The sequence below is a fragment of the Planococcus citri genome, chromosome 4, assembly GCF_950023065.1.
Source record: "Planococcus citri chromosome 4, ihPlaCitr1.1, whole genome shotgun sequence".
NCBI classification, from domain to species: domain Eukaryota; kingdom Metazoa; phylum Arthropoda; class Insecta; order Hemiptera; family Pseudococcidae; genus Planococcus; species Planococcus citri.
The window spans coordinates 16,347,064-16,367,063 of NC_088680.1; the positions used below are offsets into that span (position 1 = coordinate 16,347,064).

General features: G+C 34.5%; 1 protein-coding gene across 1 annotated transcript in view; it reads right to left on the bottom strand.

The window, feature by feature from the left end:
* Positions 1-1,118: 1,118 nt before the first annotated feature.
* sli (slit guidance ligand) overlaps positions 1,119-20,000 on the bottom strand; it is a 445,788-nt gene continuing 426,906 nt past the window's right edge. The window contains exons 12-31 of the mRNA XM_065359909.1: positions 16,981-17,052; positions 16,477-16,634; positions 15,945-16,098; positions 15,715-15,861; positions 15,562-15,633; positions 15,252-15,323; positions 14,950-15,113; positions 14,741-14,873; positions 14,575-14,646; positions 14,401-14,472; positions 11,198-11,269; positions 11,039-11,110; positions 10,783-10,946; positions 10,478-10,694; positions 10,078-10,387; positions 9,796-10,003; positions 9,475-9,709; positions 6,055-6,278; positions 5,662-5,967; positions 1,119-5,582 (exon numbers count right to left, since the gene is read on the bottom strand). Of these exons, the coding sequence (XP_065215981.1) occupies positions 5,356-5,582; positions 5,662-5,967; positions 6,055-6,278; positions 9,475-9,709; positions 9,796-10,003; positions 10,078-10,387; positions 10,478-10,694; positions 10,783-10,946; positions 11,039-11,110; positions 11,198-11,269; positions 14,401-14,472; positions 14,575-14,646; positions 14,741-14,873; positions 14,950-15,113; positions 15,252-15,323; positions 15,562-15,633; positions 15,715-15,861; positions 15,945-16,098; positions 16,477-16,634; positions 16,981-17,052 (3,151 nt within the window). The 3' untranslated portion in view covers positions 1,119-5,355. The remainder of the gene's footprint in view (positions 5,583-5,661; positions 5,968-6,054; positions 6,279-9,474; positions 9,710-9,795; positions 10,004-10,077; positions 10,388-10,477; positions 10,695-10,782; positions 10,947-11,038; positions 11,111-11,197; positions 11,270-14,400; positions 14,473-14,574; positions 14,647-14,740; positions 14,874-14,949; positions 15,114-15,251; positions 15,324-15,561; positions 15,634-15,714; positions 15,862-15,944; positions 16,099-16,476; positions 16,635-16,980; positions 17,053-20,000) is intronic.

Here is a 20,000-nt window from a genome sequence, read left to right on the forward strand (position 1 = left end):
ACCAGACATTCAAAAAAAATTTCATAGCCTCTAATAACCTCCTCGTGATTTTTCCACCATAAAAAAACACCAGGTACTTATTCAAAAAAAAATTCAAAGGCTCACAAATTCACCCATAAAAAGACAATAAACCCTCTTGAAGAAGTTTTTTCAAAATTGTGATTTTTTTAATGAAGAAAGAATCAGAAACTGTTCAATGTTTTTTATTACCATTTATTAAAAATTGACCTTTTTTCTCAAAATAGTCATTTTTTCAAAAGTTGTCATTTGTTAATAACACATTCTCCCTTCTCCCAAAAAATAACAATTTTTGAGAGAAAGTCTTTTTAGAAAAAATGACATGACCTGTCACTTTTGGAATAAAAGTTAGGCTGAAATTTGAACCCTTTGAAATTTTGCTAAAAAAAAGTATGTACTAATTAGGTACTGCTACTGACTAAATACTGAAAAATTTCACTTACCAAACTTCACTCCATCGCGTCATCATTTGCAAAAAACGTCCACCTCAGCAATATCAATTAATTGATTATTGCGTTAATCGACACTTCGAATTTATAATTAGATAAAATTAAAATTAATAACACTAAAAAACCGAAAACGAAATACTCAACGCGATTGACAAAACGACCTACCTGGATAACAGGCAGCTAACAACTAAACCGGGTAAACTAGACCAGAAACCGCGTCACCACAGAATTAAACGACCTGCCTCGACGACAGGCAGTGAACAACTGACGGAGTAAACAAATAAAAGGAGGAGGGATATCTAAACACAACCTCTTCCATTGTAGGTATTTCTTTACACCATTGTTGCCATTTGTGAAATTTTAAAATTTCCTCTATCAGTGTCGGCAGGTGGTGTGACAGGTAGAACTAAAGCTCTTTAGGTAGAACCATAACAATAAGAAATAAGAATGGTAGACCTCATGTGGAGCCTATTGTTGGTTATTTTCAAGAATGTAAAATTTTTATAGCTCTATCACCTTAGCCCCTTCAATTTCTATGCTCTACAAGCCAATTCACACCCGTGCATTTCGGGTTGCCATACTGACAGGCGAATTCCACACCAATTAACAGAACACATCGTACATTACCCAATAAAAATCACAACTCGCAGATGATTTTGAAAAATTACTATAATTGAAACAATACAGCACAGATATTTTGACTGTAATACTATATAGGCAAAGACATATATAAATATCCATTGTAAAAACGTACAAAGTTAAAATTAAAATTACCAATAACAACATCAAAGAGAGAAAAAAAATACATAAAACATATTAATAATGCAATGATAAATATTACACGAGAGAAAAAAAAAATAATAATAAGAAAAAACAGACTAACGTAGGAAACTAGAGGAGAAAAAAAAGAGTAAAAGACACACACACACAAACATAATAAAGCTTTCGAGATACATATTTTTTCATCATTTTACACACGTACAAAATTATTTACACGAATCCCTGATATTTTAATAAGAACATGAAAATGAAAAAAAAAATAATTAATAAAAATAAAAAGAAAGTAAATTAAAAACAAATTATACACAGCTTTCGTATTATCAAAAAAGCCCCTCCATCTTTACTTAACGACGAGAACAACACAAGCACTGCTCCTTCACTTCATCCGCGTATCGTTTCAAATTAACACATTGCCAGGTTCTTAACCACCAAATTCCAACGCCTCACCAAACCAATCGTAAAATAGTACATATTTTGCTCTTCTAGTACATACATAAATAATTAATATTCGTAAATTTAAACGTAATAATATTTCCGAGTCGGATTCCGGATACGAGAGAGACTGAACGGTAGGTAATTAATACTCTATATCCGGACGCCGAATCGTAGATTAAAAATATAATATTTATACGTAGGTATTATTAAAGAGGATTTTTTTTATAAATTTTAAAATTTTGTAAATGCTACACAAATGCTAATACGATCATATTACGATAATAGGTATTATTAGATTTCATTTTCTATACATTTTTTTAAAAATTATTATTCGCGCGTTAATCAAATACATATGAAAATCAATGTGTTTTAAAAATACAAAAAAAATGCCCAATACGTAGCCTACTTAGGTCTAGGTACTTTTTAATTGGTTTCTTAACACTCGATTACACAGGTTTTTTTTTGTTGCCAATTTTTACTCCTTTTTTTTATAGGAGAAGATTTACTTAGTACTTAGCTTGATACTTATTTTTTTTTGTTCAAATGGTCCATCGCGATCGTTTGTTTTAGGATTAAATCACGTAGTTTTATAGCCCGAGATTAATGATTAACGATGGTGGATATTTTTAAAATTATATTCCACCTCGTTGAGCTTTGATCTTGGGCTTGAGTGGAGATAAAACTAAACATTGAAGCGCCTTCATCGTCGAAAAAATGGGGGGGGGGGGTGGGAGGGAGAAATTTTTGAATCTCAATTTACAATAACGTGTCTAGAAAAAAAATGAGAAATGCCAATTTTTGAAAACAATTTTTTTTTAATGTCAACTTTTGAAAGATAAGTCAACTTTTAAAAGTGCTGACCTTAATTTTTGAAAAAAAGTCACTTAAAAAATCAAATTTAGAAAATTGCCCAATTTCTATTTTTTTTAAATTCCAATTTTTGAGATACATGCTAATTTTTAAAAAAACTGCCAATTTTCGGAAAAAATGTAAATTTTTGGAAAAAAGGTTGATTTTTGGAAAAAAGGTTGATTTTTGAAAAAACTACTGATTTTTTTGAAAAAAATTCCAATTTTTGGAAAAATTGCCAAGTTTTAGAAACAATGCCAAATTTTGAAAAAAAATGCCAATTTCCGAAAAAATGCCAACTTTTGAAAAAAATGTCAATTGTTGAAGATCCTTTTTTTTTTAAAAAAATGCCAAGTTTTGGAATACATGCTAATTTTTGGAAAAAAATGTTGATTTTGAAAAAAACTGCCAATTTTTTGAGGGAAAATGTCAATTTTTGGCAAACAGTTGATTTTTGGAAAAAACTGCCAATTTTTGGAAAAAAATTTCAATTTTTGAAAAAAATGCCAAGTTTTGGAAAAAATGCCAAGTTTTGGAAACGATGCAAAATTTTGGAACGAATTCCTATTTCTGAAAAAAATGCCAACTTTTGAATAAAAAATGTTAATTTTTGAAAAAAAATGCCAATTTTTGGAAAGAAATATCAATTTTTGGAAGAAATGCCAATTTTTAAGAAAAGTGTCAAGTTTTGAAAACAATGTCAAATTTTGAAAAAAACTTCAACTTCTAAAAGAAATGACAATTTTTGAAAAAAACGCTAACTTTTGAAAAAAAACTGTCTGGTTTTGGAAACAATAGGTACCAAATTTTAGAGAAGATACCAATTTTTTAAAATGCCAATTTTTGTAAAAAAAGTTGTTTTTTAAAAAACTGCCAATTTTTGGAAAAAACGGCCAATTTTGGGGAAAAGTTTCAATTTTTGGGAAAAATGCCAAGTTTTGAAGAAGAATGCCAATTTTTGGAAAAAAAATGTCAATTTCCGGGAAAAATTTCAATTTTTGGAAAAAATGCACGGTTTTGGAAACGACACCAAATTTTGGAGAAGATACCAATTTTTTAAAATGCCAATTTTTGAAGAAAAATGTCAATTTTTGAAAAATATACCAATTTTATAAAATGACAATTTTTGGAAAAAATGTCAATGCCCAGTTTTGGAAAAATGCCAATTTTTGGAGAAAATTTTCATTTGGAAAAAATGACAAGTTTTAGAAACAATGCCTGGGAAAAATATTCTAATTTCCGAAAAAATGGCAGCTTTTGAAAAAAATGTCATTTTTGGAGAAGATACCTTAAAAAAAAAAAAAAAAAAAAAAACAATTTTTGGAATACATGCTAAATGTTGATTTAAAAAAGAACTGTCAATTTTTTGGGGAAGAATGTCAATTTTTAGAAAAATTGCAAATTTTTGGAAAAATTGCCAATTTTTAGATAAAAATTTCAATTTTTAAGAAAATAGCCAAGTTTTGAAAACAAATGACAATGCAAAATTTTGGAAAAAATTCCATTTTTTGGGAAGAAATGTGAATTTTTGAAAGAAATGTTAATTTCTGGGAAAAACTGCCAATTTTTGGAAAAAAATTTCAACTTTTGAAAAAACTACCAATTTTTGGAAAAAATACAAATTTTTGAAAAAGTTAGGTAAAAATGCAAATTTGTGGAAAAATTGCATCTTTGGGTTCAAAACAATGTACATTTTTAGAAAATTACCTAATCTCTGCAATAATGTGACTTTTTTTTTAACATCACAATTTTTGAAAAATGACAATAATTGACCTTCTTCCAAAAAACGACGCGTTCAAAAAAAAATGCCAATATTTGGCAAAATGCCTGTTTCTTGAAGAAAACACGTATTCAATATTTTCAATATTATACACCCACTCACTCAAATAAATCAGAAAAAAGTGAAAAGTGTGTGGTCTACGAGGGGGGGGGGGGGGGTACAATATCGACGCTACAACGACCAGTTTTCTCTCCATCGTATACACAAAATATAAATGTACTCGTAATTGCACCTGCTTCATTGAAGGAAAATATCATTCGTGAGGTAGTACGAAAAAAAAACATCTAAGCAAAAGGATCCAACAATAAAAAAATTGTAGGTAATTTAAAAAACACCAAAACTCCGAACCAAACTACATACTTGTTTTTTTCGCTCCCTCCTCCCCTCTACAATCATCAATACAGTGAGAATTTCGAATCAGTCAAATATCAAGTTAATAATTATGAAAATCCGCGAAATAAATGCAATAAAAAAGGGTCTGCGATGTAGCCCCCGGTCATGCGGGTTGGTTTCCAGATCTTAGTTATAAAAATGATACTGGGGGATAGGGGTGCGCCCCAAAGTATCCCCCGGTTTATATTATCTTTCTAGCATCACGGATCCTTTCACTTATACGTACAAGATAGGTAAGTAAGTATAGAGATTGACGATGGGAAGATAGACCGAGTATGAGAGAGTGAAAAAAAGGTACAAGTAGGTAAGGTAGAGACAGGTAAAACTCTATATAGTTTTACGAGTAGGTACAGAGAGAGGTACGTACATTACACACACATTATATTATGTAAGTATCACTTAGATGGGTAACAGGTGAATGAAGCAGGTCCAAAACGACCATAAGACCAAGATTAAAATATGTATCAACAACGAGAAGCGTAGGTAATAGATGAAGAATTGATTTGAGAAGAAGCTATCGTGGTCGGCTCTGTGATAGCCATTGGTATGAGTGACGTTGACCGGCGGCAGAGCTACAACCTTGATTGGTGGCATAGCTACGACGTTGATAGGCTGCGGCAGAGCTACTGTCATTATGGAGGGGCTTATTAGTCAGTAACATTTCTTGGCGCAAACGCATCGGCGAGGAATATCGATATCTTTGGAGTATCTGGTGCCGTCGCTGCAGATCAGTCGCACCTTGCGTTTCTTCGTCTTACGAGGCTGACAGCAGCCGGTACCGCAACCGCCTTGGCATTTGGCGATTTTGATCGGTTTACGCGATCGGCAGCCGTTCTCCGAGTAGTATTCTTTGACGAATTCTTTTTTGCAGCTCGATCCTGCGTGTGAAAAAAGGGTACAGAGTAGTACGATGATCGAGTAATAAGTACATGAAACGAGTTTGAAAAAAATAGTTACCTTGATCGCAGAATTTGCCGGACCATCCGGCGTTACATTTACACATGTAGTCGTTGGGAGGCTGAGGTACGCATTTGCTTTCGTGTTTGCATCGGTTCCCGGTGCACAGGTCGACTGTATCTACTCGATCGTCTTCGCTATCCTCCATGATGTGCTCTTTGACGTACTCGTCGCCTCCGTCTTCGTCGAACATATGCTGCTGTTCTTCTTCTTGTATCAGGCCGCATCCGGGTGTCACCTTTTGCTGTCTGATGGCGTTCATGAAGTCTACCAGTTTATGATTCACCCATACTTCTTTCATGCAACCTGTAAAGATAAAACAGTAGGTGATTTAGAAACATGGTCTGGGGCAGATATTAGGATCAATGACGTTGTTGGAGTCGTAGATCTTACCATTGAAACTGGTTAAATTACGAAGATGCCATCGAGAGAAGGCTTCGGCTCCGTGTTCGGAAGGCAGACCGCCGATGAATAAGGGTGAAGTCAGTCTGAGGTATTCTCGTGTACCTTCGTTGACGATAGATCGAGCTTTACCGTGATCTACGCGTAATGTGAAGTTCTTCTTGATCGCCAGCAGTTCTACGGTGTGGTATTTACCGTCGGAGACCATTTCGAAACTGCGGATGAAAACAAATTCCAAAATTAGAACAAGAATTTACACAATTTTGATAATTTGGGGCTTAAAATTATTTTAAAATGCTCCAAAAATTGTTTGATGGAAATCTTTGATTTTCTATCAAAATTTTAATCCATTTTGATGAGTCGAATGCCACTTTTTTCTCAAAATAAGGAAAAACATGACCCAAAATCTGGACTCAGAATCCTTGAGAAGTGCTCAAAAAAAACTGGAATTCATGAATTCAATTTTTGAACTGAAAATTCTTCAAAATTAATGATAGAAAATTTCAATTTTCCATCAAAACTTGAACCTTACTTTAATAAGCTACCTACATGCTACTTTTTTCAAAAATTTTGTCTCCAAAATTCTTCAAATCCGTTCCAAAAAAATTCAATAGAAATTGTTGTTTTTTCAAGCCAAATTTCAACCCATTTTCATAGGTCACGTGACACTTTTTCAAAACAAAGAAAATCACGACTCAAATCAGGACTCAAAACGCTTCAGAAGTGCTCGAAAAAAACTGGAATACACAAACTCAAATTTTGGGCTCAAAATTTTTCAAAAGTGCAAAACTTGAACTCACTTTGATAAGCCATATGGGATTTTTTCAAAAATTTTGAAAACAGTAACCCAACTTTGTGGACTTAGAATTTTTTTAATGCATTCAAAAAAGTTTCAATAGTAATTTTGGGTTTTTTTAACCCCAATCTCATCCAATTTTGGTAGATCGAGTTACGCTTTTTTCAAAAATCCTGAAAATCATGATCTACCTAATTCTGAACTCAAAATTCTTCAAAAGTGCTCAACAGAAGTTTTGACAAAAAAAATCTTGATTTTTTGCCACCATCCAACTCATTTTGATAGGTCACGTGACACCTTACATCAAAAACCCAGAAAATCGTGACTAGTTTGGCTTCAAAATTCTTCAAAAGTGCTCACAAAAGTTACAATAACGGGAATTTTTGATTTCATACAAAATTTTGATAGGTCACATTACACTTTTATCAAAAATTCTGAAGTGCATGACCAAATTGTGGGCTAAAAAATTGGTTAATAATTGTTCTCGAAAAAGTTTATCAAAAATCCAGAAAAATCATTACCAAATTTTAGGCTCAAAAATTCTTCAGAAGCGCTCAAAAAAGTTTTGATGAAAATTTTTGATTTTCTACTAAAACTCAAAATTATTTTGAAAAGCAACATTGCAAGCTTCTTCAAAAATTTTGAAAATAATAACCCAATTTTTTGGAGACTTAAAATTTTAGATTCGATAGAAATTTTTGCTTTTTTGCCAAAATTCAAACCAATTTTATTTTTGTCAGGTCACATGACACTTTTCACAAAAGTCCTGAAAATCGTGACCCAATTTCGACCTCAAAATACTCACCTATAAAGTGCTCAAAAAAATTCTAACAGAAATTTTGATTTTTTACAAAATTTTAACCATTTTTGGTAGGTAAGTATAGGTCACGTGACACCTTTTTCAAAAACTTCAAAAAGTAACGACCCAATTTTGCGACGAAAATTTTTCAAAAATGTTCCAAAAAAGTTGTGATAGAAAATTTTGATTTTCTACCGAAATTTCAACTCATTTTGATGGGTCACAATATACTTTTATCAAAAATCCAGAAAATTAAAATGCAATTTGAGACTTAAAATTCTTCAAAAGTGACCAGAAAAATTATGATGGAAAATTTTCATTTTTTGCCAAAACTTCAGCTCATTTTGATGGGTCACATGACACCTTTATCAAAATCCAGAAAATTATAATGCAACTTGAAACTCAAAATTCTTCAAAAGTAGTCAGAAAAATTATGATAGAAAATTTTGATTTTTTGCGAAAACTTCAGCTAAATTCTATTAAGCCACATGAGACCTTACTCAAAAATAAAAATACTTAGTAACCCAATTCTGGGAGCTCAAAATTTTTTTCAAGTACTCAAAAAAATTTTGATAGTAATTTTTTTTTTTTGGCCGAATGTCGATTTATTTATGTTGGTCGCATGATATCTTACACAAAATTAATGCTAAAAATCATGACACAATTTCAGGCTCAAAAATTTTTTATATGGTTCTCAAAAAAAGTTTAAGAGAGAAACTCTGATTTTCCATAAATTTTTTAAACCCATTTTTTTTAGTAGGTTACTTTTTTCAAAAATTTCAAAAATAATTACTCAAATTCGGACTCAATAAAATCCTTTAGAAGTGCTCAAAACATGTTTTGACAGCATTTTTTTCATCTTCTGCCAAAATTAAGTAATCACTTGAGTATTTTGAAACGTCATATGCCCCTTTTATTAAAAAACCAGAAAATTTCAACTCAATTTTGGGCTCAAAATTCTTGAAAGTGCTCAATTATGTTCTGTGAGAAATTATTGATTCCCTGGCAAAATTTCAACTCATTTTGATACGTCACATGAAACGTTCTTTAAAAATTTTGAAAATAATAACCAACTTCTAGACGCTCAAAATCCTTTACAAGCACTCGAAAAAATTGTTTTTATAAAAATTATTTATTTTGATAGGTCACATGACACTTTTTTCAAACATCTGGGAAATAATGACCTTAATTCGGGCTCAAAATTCATCAAAAGTGCTCAAAAAAAGTTTTAATTGAAAAAGTTGTTGATTTTCTGCCACCATTTTCCACTTACCTATGTATTTTGATTGAAAATCATGGCACTGAGCCAATGAGTCGTTTTTCAGCATTTTAAAAAATGATAACCCACTTTTGAGAACTCAAAATTTTTAAGGTGTTCAAAAAAAGTTTTGATAGAAAATTTAGATTTTATCCTACAAATGTGACCAATTTTTATCAGTCACGTGACACTTTTTTCAAAAATTGCAAGTATCATGACTCAATTTTGAGCTCAAAACTGTTCAGAAATGTCAAACAAAATATTCGAATTTTTTGCGAGATTTCAAACCATTTCAATGAACCAGAAACATTTTTTTGGAGGCAGAACCATTTTAAAAATTGGTTATTTTTTTGCTCAATTGTGCATCATTCTGATAAATTTCAAAATACATTTTTTCTCACATTTTAGACCAATCTACAAAAAACCAGCTCAATTTCTGAGGCATAAAAATCTCTACCCAAAATTTGATTTCTGAAGCATTTGTTGCCAGTTGAATTATAAACTAGGTATTGAGAAATTTTTAAAGATAAAATTCTGCCATTAGCATTTCAATCTTACCTGAACATCGTCGAAACTGGGTAATTTCCCACATCGTAGCTGACTCTAATCCGGCCATTGAACAACTCAACAGCCAAATGCTCGGATTGACCATCGTACAATATGATACCATTATCTTGAGTCGTTGAGAAAGTGATGGTAACGTTAGCTTCTGGTTTAGTCCTCAATGGTTCCAGTTCAACATACGATGTGTTATGCACAAACGTAATTGATGTCAAGTATTCACATCGTTTACCTGTGAAAAATAACAAGAAAAGGTTCAATTAGTTCACTAGACAGGTACAAAAAATATTATAAAATCATCTTCTAAAATATTCTCACCAGTATAACCAGGAGCACATTTACAAATATAATCGTTTGATCCGGCAGGTTGAAAGCAGATACCGTTCTTGCAGTCGTGATGCTGACACGGCGACGTTTGAGGATAAAGCATCGCTACCATAGGCTCAATTTCGCAAAACTTGCCACTAAAGTCACCAGGACACTTGCAAGTGTAATCGTTGATGCCGTCGACGCACACTCCGCCATTCTGTACAAACAAATAAATCTGATGCAAACTAGCTCTATTTTGACTTACTTGATAAAAATTAGTATGGTACCAACCTGACATAGATGATTGGCGCAATCGTCAACGTTCGTGGTACAATTCTCGCCGACGAATCCGGCGCTGCATTCGCAGGTGTAGTGAGTAAAATGATCGACGCATTTGGCGCCGTTTTGGCAAGCGTTGAATTCTTTGGTACAAAAGGGTATCTTGGTTTCGCAGAAGTTGCCCATGAATCCTTGGTTACATTTGCATTCGTAGGCTTGGACTAGATCGACGCAGGTAGCGTTGTTTTCGCATTTGTTGGTCAGGCAGTCGTCGATGTTTGTTTCGCATCTGTCGCCGGTGAATCCAGGAGGGCATACACAGCTGTAAATGAAAATTAACCGTCAAACATTGTACAACATGAGCAAGACATGTTGACTCTCATTTAAGTAGGTATCAGAGAAAATATCTCACCTGAACCTGCCCTCTTCGAGTAATCGACAAGATCCTCCATTACGGCAAGGGTTTCCGTAACAAGCATCGATCATATGTTCGCATAATTTACCATGGAATCCAGGAGGACAATCGCAAGTGAACTGACGACCGCCTTGAAGCTGGCAAGCAGCACCATTCATACAGGGTGACAATACACACGGATTGCATTTCGATAGAATCTCTTTCTTGACTGGTTCTAGGATTGAATATAATAGTAAGTACATTAATACATTTTTTTCAAGAATTAGCCAATGATGTGAATAAAAAGAGGAAAATTCTGGTACCTGCGCACTGGAACGATTGTACTGGGGCAGTCAGAATGAGTTTATCTTTCATATTCGATGGTTCGGCGCATTTTGCAATACCTGGTTCGACGAAATCCTTCTTCACCCATTCAGCCAACCATTGCAGATTGCAATCACAATATAGAGGATTGGATCCTAAAGCTCTGCAATCAAAAAACCAAGAAGAATGTTAATCCTACAGAAACTCTATGTAGGTAATCTAATGTCAGAAGATTTGCAAATGATGAATACTTACAAATGAGTGATTGAATGCAAATCAGAGAAGACACCGTCTGGAATCATTGAGATATCGTTTCCATGAAGTGAACTGCAAAATAAAACATGCTCTTGTTAGCATGATAAGTACATGTGGAAATACTTGGATCTTGATGCAGAATAATTCTATTTTACTCACATTATCCTTAGATGTTTCAATCCGGAAAAGGCGTTTCGTTCTATGCATTGGATTTTGTTGTAACTGACAATCCTGCAATAATAGAGTACGGTATTTAGACATCATTTTCAATTAATAACAGATAATTGGCAACAGTGATAACGATTAAATGCACTTGACACCTAATTAGGAGAATTTAAGAGATTAAAGAGATCAGAAATGTTGTTTCCAGTTAACCCAGTCATTTGAAGTTTAGTTAAGTAAAGTTAACAGACACTGAAGTTCAAGCAATGTTGAGAAACCAGTCAATGCAGAAGTTCAGTTATCATGAAAGCTCAGTTGATGTCAAAATTCATCAGTGCTGAAGTTCAGTGAATATCAAAGTTCAAAACACGTGATGCTGAAGTCAATGTTGAAGTTGAGAGCTGAAATTCAGTTTGGTCACAGCTGCAGATCCACTCATGCTGAAGTTCAGGCTTCACGTGATGGTGATGCTGAAATTTGGGCTATTCTGAACCTGAAGGTTGGTCAGACTGTTGATGTCAAGATTCATCAAGGATATACCTAATTCTTTCAAAGTCTATGATGAGATTCAGGTGATGCTGAAGTTTGGAAAATTCTTGAGTTTGAAGAAATTTGTCTGAAGCTGAAGTTTAATCAAGATTGAAATGCTACGGTTGGCTAAATACGTCTGTAGTTCATTGGCCTTTCACCAATTCCAAATAGTAGTTGAATGTCGAAGTCTGATTAGTATCAGATAGTCTAAATCAGTACGATCAATATTGAGCTTCAGTTAAGCTTGAAGTTCAAGTTGTGTTGCATCAATTCTGAAGTTTGATAAATCATGACATTTGACCGATGGTGAAGTTTAGAGTTGAATCTACGCTGGATTGACAGAAAATAAAGTTCAAGATTATCAGTCGATGTTGAAATGCAGTTGATGCTGAAGTTCCATCAGAATAGAATTTCCTGCACAAAACATCACCGCTGAAGTTTCCAAATTCCAAACTTTGATTGAATACTGAAGTAAGCACACTACAGACACTTTTGAAGTTTGATCAACATTGAAAATGAGGTTCAGTCAGTGTAAAAGTTCAATCAAGATTGAAGTTCCTGTACTACCAGCAGAAGATCCAGTGCTGTTGCATCAATTCTGAAGCTCGATGAACCATGCCATTTGACTGGTACTGAGGTCTAGTCATCTCTCTCTCTCTCTGATTGCATAATAATGAAGTTCAAAAATGTTGATTGATGTTGGAAGTTTGGTAGATTCTGAAGTTTTATCCAAGTTGAAATTGATACACAGACTCAGCAGCAATGTCGAAGTTTTGCCAAATCCAAATTTTGATTAAATCTTGACCTGTACTGATATTTTGATCAGTGGTACTGCAGCATGATCAATATTCAAGTTCAGTAGATGTTGAAGTTTGATTGAGATTGGAGTTCCTGCAGTGTCGATGCTGAAATTCAAATAGTCAGTACCTATTCTGAAGTTTGATCAATCTTGACATTTGACTGATGCTCAAGTTCAGTTGAAATTCAGAGTTGAATTGACTGCTGATAACAAAGTTCAAGACTTTCGGTCGATGCTGAAGTTTGATTGAAATTGAAATTCACGTAGTCAACATCACCACTGAAGTTCCACCAATTCCATAAGTGTTGAAGTTTGATCAACACTGAAGCATGAATAGCATGATCAATATTGAGGTTTGGTGGATGTGGAAGTTCAAATAAGATTGAAGTTCTTGAAGTGTCTATTGGTGGTCTGGTCTGCACAGGCTGGGTTGACCCAAGATTCTCGGGCAAAAAGCCCAACTCAGCCCAGAAGACTGAAACAAGTGCAGAGCTTGACCCAACATGAATGCAGTTACTCACAGCGTAGTGTTGCCTTGAGTGCCATTGTGTACTGAGCATGAGAAAGCCTGATAAGCCTAGCCAGACCAGACCGGTTTTTATCTGGCTTGGCCCGTGGGCTTTAGGACAGGCCCATGCAAACTACTAGCATCTATGCTGAAGTCCAATTAGTTGTGTGCTGTCCATTCCAAAGTTTTATCCATCTTGATACATATTTGACAAGTGCAGAAGTTCAGTTGGAGCTCAAAGTTGAATTGCCATATTATGAAGTTTGAGACTTTTGATCAATGCAGAAGTTCAATTGATGCTGAAGTTACATTAAGATTGAAATTCATGCATTCAACGTCGCTGCAGAAGTTTCAACAATTCCAAATTGTTATCAAAAAAATGTTGAAGTTTGATCAATGCTGAAGTATAATCAATATTGAAGTTTGGTAGATGTTGCAGTTCAATTAAGATTTAAGTTCTTGTAGTACATCTATGTTGAAGTTCAGTTAAAGTTCAAAGTTGAATTGCCTAATAATGAAGTTCAAGACCTATGGCCAATTCTGAAGTTGAGTTATGTCGACATTTGCCCAATTCAGAACCAACCAAAAAATGATAGCATCTGACTTGAATCAGAAGATCAGAACTAAAGGTATGGACATTTCCCGGGTCCAACAAGATCTGACTAGACTAGACTAGATTAGGTCAGAATTTTCATCAGATTCAATCATGTCACCCCTCAAAAGTTTGATCGGATGATATGATCACAATATATTATGTAGTTCAGTCAGTGCACAACAGCACAAGTTTAATCAATGCAGGCAGATCAGCTGATTCTAAAGTTGAATCAAGATAGAAGTTCAGCTCATTCTGAAGTTTGATTAAATACGTATTACATTTAATGAGTGCTGAAGTTGAGTCAATTTTGAATTCGGTTGATGATAAGTAAAATCCAACATCAAAATTCTGGTAATATTAATTTTGAAGATTAACCAACAACGATAAAGTTCAACCAATTTAGAACTTTTGATAATGACAAGAGAAGTTCAGGCAATGACAATGCAGAAGATTAGCCGATGTTGAAGTTCTGATCATGTTAAACCACGGTAATGAAGGTTGATCAACACTAACCTTCACATGATGCTACACTATAACTCAGTATTGTGAAATGTGGAAGTTCAACTAATGTTGCCTTTCAATCAACTCTGAAGCTTGGGCAAAGTCAAATTGGAAGTTGAGATAAGTAAACTAGTAACCTAATGCATGATAAGTTTAGCTGAAGTTGTCGTTAAGTTCATGTTGGAATTTGAGTTGATGAAAAAGTCTAGGAAACCTTAAAATTATTCAAGCACACATTACAACATAATATCAATAATCATACTTACAATGTGGACAATTTGGTAAGATTGGCAAACGTGTAATTCGATAAAACTGTAATCTGGTTATTGCTTAAATCTCTGCAGCAACAACAACAAAAAAAAACATTTAGTTTTATTCAAATTATCAACACGGTTTTTTCCATTTTTTTCACAATTTATTCAAGTCAACTTCACACTTACAATCTGGTTAACGATTTCAAATGACTGATGCGTTCCACTTGCACATTGGTTATTTCGTTCACATCGAAATACCTAATTCAAAATCAAAAGTCAACCCATCAGAAAACCAATAATCAACAAATTTCCATAATACAAATAGGTATCTAATCAAGGAAAAGTTACTTACAATTCAGAAGTCTCAGCCGGAAGTCCTCGAGGTATTTCCGTGAACTTTGCTCGACTACATTGGACAATGGTTCCAGTACACGTACACTTCGGAGGACAATAATTTTCGCCCAAGCAGCCTTGATCATTATCACCTTTAACAAAAATCAACAAATTTTACAATCCTGCCTTCTACCATCTTGTAAATTCCAAAAGTTGAACAATACTTACTTGTGCATTTGAACTGATACGTTGATAATTCGTAAATAGCCATGTCTTTGACATTCGCTGGACCAGTACATTTGGCATTTCCTCCGGTTAGACCCTTCTTCCTTAACCATTCCGAGAACCAGGCCAAATGGCAATTGCATACGAACAGATTTGATTGCAAATTCCTATTAATTAATGATAAAATGTGTTAAAACAATAATTGTCGTTTGCATAGAGTGTCAGTTAGATGGTTTGCTCATTCAGCATCTTCTCCATCTCTTTCACTCTGTCTCCATCCATCAAATTAGCAACATTATACTCACAAAGTATGTAGAGCAGTCAGCATATCGAATGAACCTGGCATGATACATGTGATCAAATTATCGTGAAGTGATCTGAAACAAAAAGAGAGAAATTTCCATTAAAATAATGATTTTGTGCCACAGAAGGGTGTTCATCTGTTCAAGAAACCCAAGATATTGGTCAATTGACTTGTGGATTGAATGCCAATGACCAAAGAAATTCAACAACCAGTCTTAGAAATGGTATTAGTGGTCAATGGACAACATCACCCAAAATTTCCATCAATCACTGAGTCTCCTCAAACAAACCAAAAATACATCTCATACTTACAAAATTCTCAAATTATGCAATCCTTTGAACATCTTGTTATTAATTTCTCTGATTTTATTCTCTGATAAATTCCTATAACACAAAAATGAACATTAAACATTAACAATAACCCATCCAACAACCTCATCTCACACAGTCCACTCTCATACTTACAATTCAAACAATTTAGACGACGCTTCGAAAGCATTTTCTTCAATTTTGGAAATATGATTTCGGCGGAAATCCAACTTATACAAATTGGGCAATCTGCCAATCAATCCGTCTGATTTAACCACCGTCAATTCGTTATTGGCTAATAACCTGAAACCAGTTCAAAATTAATACCAACTCTTCGATCAAGATTATCAACAACTTTGCCATCAGCTACGAGAACTTATACTTACAATTCGGTAGTCTGAATAGGAATATCTTTGGGTATCTCTGTAAGTCTTAATCCTGAGCAGTCGACCACGGTACCATCGCAAGTGCATCCGCTCGGGCAAGCCACATCGCTACCACAATCTCCCAAACCGTTCTCTTTGTATACATCTTCGATACCTGGTAAACATCACATCATTATTAATTATGCATTCGGTATAATATGCGGTCGCAAATGCGATAAAATGCCTTCGAAGGGATTCTCATTGTCAGTTCTCTCATAGACAGATGTCACCGTAGTCATCGTGCGTATTACGAATGATACTCTCCGCCATTCTCGGATTGCGTATTCCTTCCTATATCTACTCTCAGACGACAAGTTATACGATACGACGACGACTACGATGACGACGGTGAAACTTATGGAAAATCGTTCGTGTTTTTAGAAAAGAAAGGGGTTAGCAGGCTACGATGGGGGTATCCACCGCCAGGCAGATGTTTCATTTTGCACTATGCTATGTAGCGAAAACTTATTGCGAGCGAATTGAACTTTCTTACATTTGAATTTCTCGTCTCGAAGGGATTCGATTTTTCTCCTTTGCATACGTTTCGGACTTTCGCATTTAGCGCCGGATGTTTCGATCGGATTCTTATGCAAATATTCGGCCAACCATCGTAAATTACAATCGCAGATGAACGGATTACGAGCTAAATGTCTGTAACAGAATAACATAGTGGATTATTAGTATAGGTACTTTTTTCCCCAAGCTTGTATAGGGTATTTACATAATGGTATAATCTACGTATATACGATTCAAAATTTACACGAGTACGTTACGTGTGTGAGCTTATATTAGAAAAAAAAATAATAATAAACAAATTTTTAAACAATAAAACAGTCTGCTGTTTATGACACGGCATTGGGGCGACCATTTTTACAGTGTTTTTTCAACACAGTGAAGGGATTTAATCGTCTCGAGTACATTAAACGTTTGCTTGGGGTACAGTGTGTTCCGCAATTTCGTTAATTATCGCAAAACTAATCAAATCCAATATACTCACAATGTTTGTATACTCTTCAAATTGTTGAAAGTTCCGTTGCTGAGTGATTTGATATTGTTATCGTACAACGACCTGCGAAAAAGAAAATAAAACCGAGAAATTAAACTCGTGGTAGGAAAACCGAACCCAGTCTGTTGAAAAATTAGCCATCTCGTTTACTATGGTACCTGCCACTTCTACTATGATATGTTAATTTCTTAATTAAACCGTCCCCTTAAAAAATCGGCGTCGCATCCGGCACAGAATTCATAATTAAACAGAACCTACTCCTACCTACACCTACACCTTTTCAAACAGTTCGCCCAAGCATCCTACTTATAAAAAGGAAAAAAAAAGAAAAGTACGCAATCAAGACTGTCGAAAAGAAGGCATATTGCGGGAAATCAAACTCGAGAATTTTTTCGATTTGTATAATTCGATTCGATACACGCGGTAACATTTTATTAATACTCGAAAATACACCGAAACCTGTCAAAGTTTGGATTTGCAGCAGCCTTCACCGCACCGAACATGTTGAAAAGGGGTAAATTTCATTCGATTCGACGAAATGACGATGAGCCAGAGCCGCCGTAACCGAATGAAATTTGCATTAAAAGGTAAAACGAGCTGAGAACACGACGAAGAGACGTCGTCGTCGTCGTCATCGCCATAGTCATCCTATCTGTGTTTTATCGCATGAATATTCAACGTCGTCGTCGTCTACCCTTCTCCCTCCGCATCTATCCATCTTTCGTCGAGTCTTCACGTTCATTCGATTCTCTTTTCCGCAGCACCGATGCCACTTATCAATTTCGTTAATTTACAATTTTTCACGCATTTTGAATATGAAATCGCGTCGTCAAATTTGTTAAAACAGAGAGACGAACGAATTCTCGTCGGAGATTACAGCGTCGCGCCGCAGTCGGCCCTTTATACAGCTCGAGTAGGTATTTCCTTTGGGCCACCGATGGTGATGGCGTGGTGCAGCTTGCCGAGTGGGAATTACGTTGCTTTTATAGGTACGTAACGTACCTACGCAGAAAGGTACCTACTACGTAAGAAGTAACTTGGGTAATTGAACGAAGACGATGTTACGTGAATATTTCATGATTTGTGAAAAAGGCATAAAGAAGAGAGGTATAACAAAGACGTGGCGAAAATGATGAATTTTTTCTCTAATGGAGTTGGAATTGCGACGAAATACGAGAGAAAAGTCGACACAAACTTGCGTTCTTGAAGAAAAAAATCAGTGGTCAGAATGAATCTCATTTTCTGAAATTAATGCCGTGAAAATTCACGCGAAAAAAATGGTTTGAAATTCTGAAAAAAAATGAAAGTTCCAAAAAATGCCCTTTTGCAAAACTATAGTCACGTGAACCAAATTCAACAAATTTTCAAAACTGGTTGGAACTGGTTTCTTTACAGCAAATAACCACAGCTTGTAATAAAAAACCTCATACAATTAGCCTTCATTAACAATTTTTTGAAGATCTTGAAACTCAACGAAATTCATTTACAGATGAAAACCTGTTTTGGTAACTGGTTTGAACTGGTTTCTGCTCATGACAATCGCTGTTTTTTGACATGAATTGTTAATTGAACTGCGATATTGTCAAATAGTTATATAAACTTGCACAATCAGAAAATCATGATATTGGTTGCAACCAGTTTGTTTTTTGACATTCATTTACAGATGAAAACCGGTTTTGGTAACTGGTTTGAACTGGTTTCTGCTCATGACAATCGCTGTTTTTTGACATGAATTGTCAATTGAACTGCGATATTGTCAAAGAGTTATATAAACTTGCACAATCAGAAAATCATGATATTGGTTGCAACCGGTTAGTTTTCTGACATTGATATGATAAAAGTGAATACAGATAAGTGATTTTAAAAGTGATTTCAAAAAGTGAAAATAATAATCCCATCTACAACTTATAAACTTGAAATGTTTGGGAAATTTTGAATATATAACTGATAAACTTCCGCAACCAGTTGAAACTGGTTCCATAATCCCAATTAACTGGTTCATGAGAAGTTATTGATGAAAAAGATCATATTGAAATAATTTCAAGGATATCACAAACACTTTTGTTCACAATCACAACACTCTGATAACAATCCCATCAACTGGTTTGAACTGGTTTCTGCTCATGAACAACCAGTTTTTCAACTTGATAACTGGTTCCAACCAGATTTTCTGAAACTATTGCCTGCTGTAAAAGCACTTGAAATAATTACAAATTGGACCGATCAATTCTAATGAATGGTTGCAACCAGTTCCTATACAGCGAATAACCGGTTCACAAAAAACTGAAATTCTTAGATACTTGATGAACAAAATCCAAGTTTGCTGAAACCATTTGAAAATTCTAGCAAACATCAAAATTCATCAACAGACAAAAACCAAACTGAGGTCAGTGGATTGAAACCAGTTTCCAGCAATGAACAATTAATTGGTTTCCTAACCCAAGAATTATCATTTTTCAAACTGGTGTTGGTGGTATTTCTGGTATGTAAGTTGTCTACTAAATTAGTTCCGAAATCTAAAAAAATTGCAACTGGTTGCAACTGGTTTTTTTTTCAAAAGTGATGCAACTGGTAGATAAACGGATAATGGAGTAACCAGTTCTAATAACTCCAAAAAACCAGAAATTGAACGATTAAACAGTACATTCTTTGCAAAAACATTTCCATTGATAACATGAAGCCCAATTCTCTTAATCCAAATAATAAAATTTCAAAACCGGTGTTTCCTCATCTCATGCCTTAAATTCCAACACATTTTCAAAATAATCAAGGAACCAGTTCAAATTGACTCACGTTTCATCAAAAATGCACAAGGAAAATTTTAATCAGAGAACTCCAAAGCTGCATCATACACTTTTGAAAGTGGTTCATAACAAAATTCAGGGTTCAAAAGTAGTGTAGACAGCTTTGAAAGTAGTTCAAACTGGTTTGAAATTGACATTAAACCGACTTGAAGCAATCTGAATGTGTTCTGAATTAGTTTCAACTGGTTTGAAGTTGTTCAAAAGATT